The 10,745-nt window shown below is 39.2% G+C and overlaps 2 protein-coding genes across 4 annotated transcripts; one reads left to right on the top strand and one right to left on the bottom strand.

The window, feature by feature from the left end:
• The first annotated feature begins 284 nt into the window (after nucleotides 1–284).
• Nucleotides 285–6,757, top strand: LOC127810064 (phragmoplastin DRP1C). Of its 3 annotated transcripts, XM_052349291.1 has the most exons (16): nucleotides 285–463; nucleotides 554–617; nucleotides 1,196–1,300; nucleotides 1,679–1,780; nucleotides 1,867–1,917; nucleotides 2,030–2,091; nucleotides 2,254–2,344; nucleotides 2,450–2,514; nucleotides 2,696–2,890; nucleotides 2,995–3,114; nucleotides 3,191–3,261; nucleotides 3,444–3,669; nucleotides 4,587–4,637; nucleotides 5,072–5,306; nucleotides 5,512–5,651; nucleotides 6,261–6,757. In XM_052349291.1, the coding sequence occupies exons 1-16, from the start codon at nucleotides 335–337 to the stop codon at nucleotides 6,384–6,386; spliced, it is 1,833 nt and encodes a 610-aa protein (XP_052205251.1). In that variant the 5' UTR covers nucleotides 285–334; the 3' UTR covers nucleotides 6,387–6,757. The 3 variants fall into 3 exon arrangements, with proteins under 3 accessions (XP_052205251.1, XP_052205253.1, XP_052205252.1); XM_052349293.1 differs by lacking the exon at nucleotides 1,867–1,917; XM_052349292.1 differs by lacking the exon at nucleotides 4,587–4,637 and having other exon boundaries at nucleotides 3,444–3,711.
• A 175-nt stretch (nucleotides 6,758–6,932) lies between these two features.
• Nucleotides 6,933–10,401, bottom strand: LOC127810063 (adagio protein 3). Its single transcript, XM_052349289.1, has 2 exons — nucleotides 10,011–10,401; nucleotides 6,933–8,792 (listed from the first exon to the last, which is right to left on the bottom strand). Exons 1-2 carry the CDS (start codon nucleotides 10,307–10,309, stop codon nucleotides 7,184–7,186), a joined length of 1,908 nt encoding a protein of 635 aa, XP_052205249.1. The 5' UTR covers nucleotides 10,310–10,401; the 3' UTR covers nucleotides 6,933–7,183.
• Between the last annotated feature and the right edge of the window lie 344 nt (nucleotides 10,402–10,745).

Genomic DNA, 10,745 nt, shown 5'->3' with positions numbered 1-10,745 from the left:
TGATATTGATTCTCAAATCTTATTTTAAAAAATAATAATTTTTATTGCCCTACTAATAATAATAAATTAAATACTTTATCCAATACAATATTGGATCAACTATATTTTGTTTTAAAAAAGAATGGAAAAAGCAAAATTACACGTTGTAACCCCATTCCATGCAACCCCAACGTCTTCAACCGTTATTTCTGTTCTCTCTCTCTCTCTCTCTCCCCCCGAGCAAGAAGCCAAGAACCCAATTCATTCCGATAGCAATCATCGTAATTAAAAGTTGAATCCTGGCATTTTGACAGTAACCGAGATCTTTCCGGATCACATTCCAATATCTCCGGCAATGGCCACAATGGAGAGCTTGATTGGGCTGGTCAATAGAATCCAAAGGGCCTGCACCGTCTTGGGCGATCATGGCGGCGAAGGCTCCCTCTGGGAAGCGCTTCCCTCCGTCGCCGTCGTCGGAGGTCAGGTAACATTTTTCTCTCTGGCTCATTTTCCTTTGTGATATTCTTGGAGGTTTGGCTTTTTCTGTAAACTCTTGCTTCTGTCCTGAAATTAGAGTTCTGGGAAGTCATCGGTCTTGGAAAGTGTTGTTGGAAGAGACTTTCTGCCCCGTGGATCGGGTAATTTCTCCTTGCCATGGATTAGAATTTGGTATTTTGATGGTTAATTACTATCTCCTGTTTGGTTCGCGGGAAAATGCTGATGGTAAAAAAGGAGATCACTGTTTTCGACTGATCATTTTTCATTAACATAAGCTTTGTACCTGTGTAAACCATTTTTTTCTCTTCTATTTCCTCTCTTTCATAGTTAAGGATGTAAATGAACAAAGTGGTTTCATTTGGGTTTATTTAAACTCTTTTATTTAGTTAAATATTAAAGTAATTTGAGATTGTTTGGCTCATTTAGGCTCGTGAACAAATTCATTTATGTACTCAATTGTAGGTTCGTTTATGGCTCGTTTATATTTGAATCTTCTTGTTGTCAATTTCATTCAGACATTTTGGTTTGATTTTTTTTTTTTTATGTTTTTGGATGGCAAAGTTATTGATTTGAGATTTGAACGAGCTTGAAATTGAACTTGAATAAATGAGCCCGAACCTTTTATGAGTCAGCTTGTTTGAGCCCTATTTATGTAGGCTAGGAGCCCTTATTCCTTGACAACTGCTTTATTTTCATTTACTGTCTTTGAATATGTAAGGTATTGTTACTAGGAGGCCATTGGTGTTGCAATTACACAAGATAGAAGGGGCATCTGAGCATGCAGAGTTTCTTCATGCACCAAAGAAGAGGTTCACTGATTTTGGTAAGTTGAACCTAAGAAAATTTATTTATTTATTTCAAACATTTATTTGTCACCGGCTTTTGAAGTGTCAACGACACTGAATTGTTGGAAATTACTTTGTGTTTCTTTGCATTAATCTTTGCTTTCTTAGTGGGTTTTCTTGGTTGAATTAATTAAGTTGAAGGTTCCGTGTTTCATGTTGGTTGCCAAGATGCATCCAACAGTAGTATTCTTCTCGTCTAATCAAACTCTTTCTATCCTTCTCATCCATCATTCAAAGCTCTTCACACTTGAATCATTTATTCTCCCTGATTGATTGAAATGTGTGAAAAAGCAGAATTGTATTGAATCATTAGAATCTTCCACTAGCAATGAACATTTTGTTTTTGGGCTATGCAGCTGCTGTGAGGAAGGAGATTGCAGATGAAACAGACCGTATTACAGGGAAGACTAAGCAAATCTCCAACGTTCCAATTCAACTGAGCATTTATTCTCCAAATGGTTTGATATCTTACACTTTTTCCCTAACTGTCTGAAGATCTCTTTTGGATTCTTATGGCTATTAAGTACATGAGCTTGTTCTGCAGTTGTAAACTTAACCCTCATAGATCTTCCTGGACTGACAAAGGTTGCTGTGGGTAAGTATCTTAAGAGAAATTCCCAGACTACAGCGCGTAAACAAGCTAATTACATTTACATGTTATGCTCTGCTAAATATATTGAGGAGTAATGGAGGTTTTCACTCTGCAGAGGGACAACCAGACAGTATTGTTCAAGATATTGAAAATATGGTCCGCTCTTATGTTGAGAAGGTCTGCATTCTAATTAATGACAATAATCTTCCAATTTTCTTTATGATAATTAATGAGATCAACTGTTTGATCACAGCCTGCACAATTAATTTAGTATATTTTATGATCATATTTTTATTCCACTTACGCTATGATCAATTAATAGATTACTGTGATTTGCAGCCTAATTGCATTATACTGGCAATCTCTCCTGCTAATCAAGATATTGCCACTTCTGATGCTATAAAGCTTGCAAGAGAAGTTGATCCTACAGGTGCACCTTTAGGCTGGCTACTTATTCTTGCAATGTTGTCTCTTAAGCAGGAACATTGTTGTTGATTTAACCGTGATGACAACGACGATGACTTCTTGTGTTTAGGTGAAAGAACTTTTGGGGTGCTAACGAAACTTGATCTGATGGACAAGGGAACAAATGCTCTGGATGTATGGACTCAATGAATTTCTCAAATCATGGAATGCATTTTTTTTCAGTACTTTATATACATCACAGAATGTTTGTTTCTTCCTCTCATTTGCCGGGCACTCTCTCTGTTGCTTCCTAGTTAGCTCTGTAAGTTAGCAAACCAAAAGGGTGTGATTTATTGCTTGTTCTCAATGTTTAAAGGTTCTTGAAGGAAGACAATACAGGCTTCAACATCCCTGGGTTGGGATTGTGAACAGATCACAAGCAGATATCAACAAAAATGTCGACATGATTAATGCTCGTCGAAAGGAGCAGGAGTATTTCGAGTCTAGCCCAGAATATGGACACTTGGCACATAAGATGGGTTCAGAGTATCTGGCAAAACTTCTATCCAAGGTACCCCTCCTGTCTTACCCATTTACTTTATCTCACTTGTCTTTACCATTCCTGTAATCACCTCCAAGCTGATGTTCTTATTTCTATTTATGCATGTGAACCAGCATTTGGAGACTGTTATCAGGCAGCGTATACCGAGTATAATTGCATTGATAAATAAGACAATTGATGAGCTTAACGCGGAGTTGGACCGAATCGGCAGGCCTATTTCTGTAGATGGAGGGGTAATGAGCTTAATTGTTCAAGAGATTGTTTTAACCCGTTTCTAACTCCCCGGAATCTTCCCTCTATGTAATACAGGCCCAGCTCTTAACGATTTTGGAAATGTGTCGTGCATTTGACCGCGTGTTTAAGGAACACATTGATGGAGGGTAAAAGAAAACTCTTGCCGTCCTTCTATCCTGAAACATTTCTACAACTAAAAGTTTAGATTTAGGCTATGTGATTAACTTCGTTGATAAAGTTTCAACAGCTAAAAGTTTTCCTGTTTTTCAGTTTCTTGCAAGGAACTTTCTTCCTGGATCATTTTATAAATAAATGAGTTGTTTTTTAGGCGACCAGGTGGTGATCGGATATATGGTGTTTTTGACAATCAACTACCAGCTGCCATGAAAAAGCTTCCATTGGATCGGCATCTCTCTCTAAATAATGTCAGGAAAGTTATTTCAGAAGCAGATGGGTACCAGCCCCATTTGGTTGCTCCAGAACAAGGGTACAGAAGACTGATTGATGGATCTCTCGGTTACTTCAAAGGCCCAGCTGAAGCCTCTGTTGATGCTGTAAGGTTCCAAGCTATTCATCCACATTCCATGGAACCTACAGTACCATCACATTCTCTAGTGATTATTCAGAGAACATTTCTATCTGTCACCCAATTCCTTAGAAGACTTGAGCTAATTAACAAGTAGAGGTCTAGTCTAAAATCAGAGTTGCAAAAAAGGAAGCAAGGACATAAATGAGAATATGCAATAAAAAAATATAGGGAAACAGGGGAAAAAATAGGAGTACAAGTCATTCATAATTCATTAAACTTTACTTTAGGTGTAGGAATAAGGATTGTAGGATGTGAACTGATCCAGGAAAGTTAAAAGCATTTTTCCTTGGCTACAAAACCTTCCCTGTGATGTTTAACATTAAAGCATTTTAGGCACTTCAGTCTCCTCACCCAAGGTACGCATTTCTTGTAGTTCTTGGGAGAATGGTATCCCATTTCAACAGTTAAGAAAGGTAAAGAGCACTACTGCTACAATTTGAACTCATTTCATCTGCTAGTTTTTCCAGCAAACCGCGAATTGATTTTCTCCAGGGATTAGTGCTGTCAAATGTGATTTTGCTAGCTAGATAATGTTGTTGATTATCTATTCTAAGATCCCTGGACCAAGGCTGAACACTAAATGCCCCATCTTTCTGTAAGCTTCTTTTTGTGCTTTTCTGGTCCTAAACTGTCTATCATGAATCAAGGTGTCTACCAAATCCCCTGCCTTGTTGGACATGGCACTTCTACCCTAAGGAAAACATGTAAAACCAAATAAGTCTGACAACACAGTTACTTTTAATGTCTCTCAACTTACACCTTCAAACTAGAAATGAATAGTTCTATCTTCTATGCTTTTGAAATTTTTTTCCTGAAATATGATCCTAGTATATTCCAGCTCTCGTGGTTGATTAGTTTCTGTCTGTCCTGTTTCTTCCTCAGGTACACCTCGTTCTGAAAGAACTTGTGAGGAAGTCCCTAGCACAAACACAGGTAAACAATCTCCTCAAACATGAACCAATCTCTCCCACATTCCCTTCATCTAGGCATCTGCCATAACCAAACATATATAGTCTTAACCTTGTTTGTTCTATGCCCTTCAATTCTAGCTATTTTCTGACCTACTATTTATCGGTAGTCTTACAATATGGCCCTCGTTTTCTGGTACAACTTTCTTTTACATCTCATGGACTAAAGAAAAGGAAGACAAACTAGGTCGAGTGTATATGTTTAACCATGAGATCGTTTCTTATAACCCTTTTTCTTCCTTTGTCTATTTATTTCTTTAATATGAATTGGATCTGACGTCTACACACCTCCTCACTTGATATCAAGAAATTTCTGTCCAAAAAACAAATTTTACACCCCAAAAGCAAGTGAAAACAGCATGCTCCTGCATCCTAATAATTTCTTGTGGTGATAAATAGGAATTGAAGCGATTCCCATCGCTTCAATCTGATATAGCAGCTGCTGCAAATGATGCACTGGAGAGATTTCGTGATGAAAGCCGAAAGGCAGTTTTAAGGCTGGTTGAGATGGAATCTACTTATTTGACTGTAGAATTTTTCCGCAAGCTTCATTTTGAATCAGAGAAGAATCCTCCTGCAAATGCCCCAGGTCCAAATGTGGACCGATACTCAGAAAATCACCTCAGGAGGATCGGTAAGCAGCTTGCTGCTAGTTTGACATTGATTCGCTATTTAAGAACCCATGGCATTTGCCAGAGGTTTCCGAGATTGGATCAAACTATCTTCTTGGTACTTTCATGACTGTAACAAATTAAGACAGCCATATACGTAAAAAATTCCAATGCTTATTTAGATCATATCCTTTAGAGGTTGGCTGAAATCCTCTCTATGCTTTTCAGGAACAAATGTCACAGGTTACGTTAATATGGTTTGTGATACACTCAAGAATTCAATCCCCAAGGCAATTGTTTTTTGCCAAGTCCTGCAGGCCAAGAAAAATCTGCTCAGCCAATTTTATGCTCAAGTTGGGAGGAGGGAGGTAAAGTTACTTGCACATTTACTTAGATTAGAAACTATTGAGTTTCTTCTCATATTCTTAGCTATTGTCAATTTCCAACACTTATCACCACCTTTTAATCATCTGTCACTGTCTGACCTCCTCTTAAAGCCAGGCAACATCGATAAGATGTTCAACCTACATTCATCTCCGAATACAGTCCCATCATCTTAGTGATGGAAAGTACAATAATTGAAGCTCAATAGTTGATTCTTGAATGAAACTCTGTTAACCACAGTATGAGTTGTGCTAGGAATCGTTTGTTAACCAAAGTATGAGCTGTGTTAGGAATCGTTTGTAATTAGGAAGTTTCTTATTCAACTTGTGGAATGCTCTCTTTACAATTAAGGGTAAAACTTTGCACAAAAGTAATCTTTGTTAAGCAAAGAGCCTTGCATATTCCGATTCCCTTTTTGCTGTTTTCCGAAGTAAAAGTAAATTAACAAGGTAGAAAACTGGCAATAACTCTTGTACTTTTGACACGTTGTCAGGGCCAAAAATAAATTATTAATAATACAAGGGGGGAAAAAAACATATTTTTTTTCTGCTCGATAAAAAAAAGTACAATGATCTTCCTCCTCAAATGTGCAGAAGGAGCAGCTTGGGAAAATGTTGGATGAGGATCCATCTTTGATGGAAAAGAGAAACCAACTAGCCAAGAGGCTTGAACTGTACAAGTCCGCCAGAGATGAAATCGACTCGGTTGCATGGAAGTGATTGATGCCAGATTGCAGATTACCAGATCACTAGATTAAGAAGCTAATTCATATTCTTTCCCTGCTCAAAATAATGAAAGCCCAGATGCAGCTTGAGGAGCTGGTCTGCCATGTGCTTCACAATTTTGTTCTTTTCTTAAACAGTAATTTTTCTCTCTTCACCATCAAGTTTCAGGTATATATACATTAATTCTTATTCTGCTTCATTCGTTCTCGTTAATGGTAATGGTATTTTTCTAATAGAAATGAGAATGTCTTGCGAACTCTTTCCAGTGTTTCTTGTAGACTTTGGTCAAATTGGTACCATGATGTTTAAAAAGCAGCTCGTAGTTTATGTGTGTAATTAACTCTATAAACCTTGCCACATTTGAAATGCCATGAAACAACCACTTAAGCAAGCAAAATACACTGGCTAGTTATATATACATCAGTATCTTGCCATTTGGTAAAGTTTGATAAGCCAGATGCAAGCATGGATCTTAGAAAGTATGTTTGAATGTTTCCTATGTGTTCCATAGAGAAAAAACCGGGCCAAATGCTAGGAACATAGAGCAACAAGAAGCTCAATCAGCAGCCTACACTTTATTTACAGGATATTACTGTCTTGCACAATGCAACTACATATAGCAGACATGCATCTAAAGCACAAATCATTGTGTCTTCATACAACAGTATAATTATACTCAGTGCATAGCCAACACATATCAGGAAATTGAATGAAATAAACAGCAAAACAAGATGGAACCTCTAGCAGCCTACATTGTTAATAGATCCATTGAGGTTGCAACTTGTGATGGATCATGGATCTGAATCCTGTCTACTCGCCAAACACAACTCGTGCAACTCATTGAGAATCCACTCCTCTCCAGTGTGGCCCCCAAGAACCAAAACCCTTGTTCCTCCAACCACGCAGGTGCTATGACCCCAAGCAAACTTCGGTGATTGCCCAGGGGCATTAAGAACCCTCCACGACAGTTTCTCCTCAGAAGGATCCAACAAGAAAAGCTGAGAAGGAGAGTGTAGCCCAGCAATAGAACCGCCAAATATAATAATTCTCCCACAAGGCATGCTTACAGCAACATGATCAAGCCTAGGAGGAGGAACCACAGCATTCTGACCACCTATGCCAGTGTATGCACCACCACATTCCAGTTGTCTCCATTGTGGCCTTTCATCCTCTAGATCAATCGTGTATGCCTCACCTGATCGTAATCTCAAGTTCCCACTCTTGGCAAGCCCTCCAAACATGAGAATCTTTGTCCTACCATAAACTGAGAGTGAATGGCCCAACCTAGAGGGTGGAGCCCAAGAAGTAGGGATTTCTCTCCATGTTGGGTTGTCTGTTGTGAGATCTAAAAGATACGTGTCACTTAGAAGTACCCCTGCATCAGTGCATCCACCGGAGACGACTAACTTAGAGCCTTCTATGGTGCAAGAGCTATGCCAAGATCTAGGGAGAGGGGGAGTTCCACCAGAAACTTGCTTCCAAGTAGGCTGTTCAGCATCCAAGTCAAGAATAAACACGTCATTGAGCAATCCCTGTCTCCCACATCCACCAAACACCACCAACCAGGAACCATTCAGGCATGAGAGTGTATGGCCCCAACGCCCTGGTGGAGATGATTCTACACTCACCCGACGCCACTCTGGATTTGCAGCATCAAGATTCAGAACAAATGTATCATCCATTGGTTGCATATTAACTCCTTCCCCTCCAAACAATACAAGTCGATTCCCTGCAGCACATGCACTGAAGTTGCAGCGCGAGGGCTCCACCGCGCCTCCAACTTTCAGCTTCCTCCAACAAACAGCCTCAAGAGTGGTTAACTCCCTAGCCAGACGACCCCACCCTAGTTTCTTAGTCATCAGTTCCAATGTACCTGTGACTTCTCTACCCCATGCATTTTGACATACCATCTTCCTGACATGCTCATTCTTGGTTAACAGGCGAATCCTTCTACAAACAGAACCAATGGAAGCAACATCCCTTGGTGTCAAGCGTGACAAGATGTTGTGAGCCAGGACCTCATCAGAGAGCTGAAGAATCCCACATATTTCCTGGTGTTGATTGTATGGAAGTTGTCCACTCTTTTGAGGGTATTTACCAGATTGATCAAATTGCTCCTGGCAAGTTTCTTTAAAAACTGGATAAGATACACTATTCATATCTATTTTTGCTTCAGAAAACACTTGAATTCCTATCACATGTGTCACTGTTCCATCATCACCATGTATGGGGGCAAGTCTTAGCCTGTTCACCAGGGGAGTACCATCTTTTCTGAAGTTCAGAAGCTCACCCTGGAATTCAATGCCTTCCTCGAGACATCTTCTGATCTCTGAAACAACAACAGGATCGACTAAAGGGTGCCTTCTTTGGGCACGAGGGTCTCTGTATTGTAGGAACCGACTGATGCAAAAGAATAACAAGGTGAGACTTATCATAAAAGAAAGGGGAAAAAAAAGACGACAAATAGTGTTTGTGTTCTAGAAGGATAATTAGTGACACAATGGCCCTTACAAAGAACAATATGCAGATTTACTCATCAAGAATTAGTATTTCAGACTGTGCAAGCTATTAAACAAATTACGTTTCTAGGCAAAATTATTTTCATAGGGATTGAACCCCAATCAAATCAAACCACATTGTTGGAGCATATCAACAGAGCATGCTTCAAATAAAACAATTCCACTATTTTAAATATATCCAAAGCAATTAAACATTAATGGTAAATTTGACCGATAATCAATTAAAGAAGTTCAAAAGGATACTAAGATACAAGTTTCAATTTTTTCCTTTCGTAAATCAGCCGGAGTTCCTATCACTCCATTCTCTCTGGTCGCCAAAACAAGAAACACTTTGTTCCATTCTAGTAATTTTCATATTTCTGCCAAAAATGACTAATTGACCTCGACTGAACAAATCGCATAGTTGAAGCCCACAACAGTAGCAGAAACTACCAACAAACTTGAGCTTTTCCATGTTTCAAATCCTGCCCTTTTCCGACATTTTCTGATTAACCAAACAACAAAAAATATAAACCAAAAACAGACCTTCATAACCAAAACAATCGAACATCAAACTCGAATCTAGGGAGTCCCATCATATAGAGAAGTGCTATTTTCATATTCTTCCCTTTTCCCAGTATTTTCCCGGGAACCAAACAGACCACAAGAAAACCAAAAAAAATTCAAAAATCAAATGACTATAGTGTATCCAAAATACTAAAATTTAACAGTTTCCGTGCAGAAATTCATTCAAGTGAGAACGGGGAAAATCTAGAGCACAGTATTGACGCAAATGATCGGAAAATCGGTTCAACAAGAATCAGTTACAAAAGAGAGAGAAAGCTGGAAGAGAAAAGGAAAAGAACAAGGAAATAATGTTGCTGCTAAGTCTAGCAATTCTCCTTTTTTCCCCAAAAAAATTACTAATCGAACTCAACCCAATCCAACTAATAGATGAGAATCGGCAGGTGCAACAAATTTAGACTTCTCACAATTTAAAATCCAACCCTTTCCCCAATACATTCGAGGAAATAAAACAGAGCATGACCCAACCGAATAAAAGAAACTCCAGAACCTACTCAATCAAAAAATTGCAACGAATTCAAGCAAGAAAATTTACCAGTTCCGGCCGAGAACTTCGTCGGCATGATAGCCGGTGAAGATTTCGAACACCTTGTTGACGTAAATGATCGGAAAATCGGGCTCAAGAGCATCGGAAACGACGAAAGCCGACGGCATCATCGGGTAGAAGAAGCCGCTCGGCTTCAGCGGCAGCTCGCTCTTTCCTCCAGCCTCCTCCTCCTCTTCCTCCTCCTCCTCCTGCTGCTGCTGCTCCTCCTCCTCCTCATCTCTGGCGCATTTTAGCCTCTTGCCGGAGCTCCGATAGCCGGCGTCGTCGTCCTTTTCGTCCATCCCCATCCTCTCTATCTCTCTCTCGGTGGAGTGGAAGCGTTCTCTCTCTGGGTGGAAGCGTTTAGAGAGAGAGGAAGAGAGAGAGAGAATGTGTGCTCGCTCGATAATGTATATGGATGGTGCCGATGAAAATGGACCAATTGGAGCCCTAAATTACATAAATATCTTCAACATATGATTTAACCAATTGGCCTTTTCCCTTATTTTAATCATTCTTTGCCGACCAATATGAACCTCCTCAGTCCTCCTCCTCCTCCTCCTCCTTCTAGAGGTTGGAATAATAATAATTTATTAATAATAGCATAATATCTACTTTTATTAAATTTATGGTAATTTTTCAATTATCCCAATACTAAAGATAATAATTTGTGACCTCAAATTGGACAATTTTGTAATTTCCCGTTTGACCTTGTAATCAGGATTTCAACTTGCTTTATGAAAT

This window comes from Diospyros lotus, chromosome 9 (assembly GCF_014633365.1).
Source record: "Diospyros lotus cultivar Yz01 chromosome 9, ASM1463336v1, whole genome shotgun sequence".
In the NCBI taxonomy this organism is placed as follows: Eukaryota; Viridiplantae; Streptophyta; class Magnoliopsida; order Ericales; family Ebenaceae; genus Diospyros; species Diospyros lotus.
The sequence above is the reverse complement of the archived record's forward strand: the minus strand, read 5'-3'. Positions and strand labels throughout refer to the sequence as shown.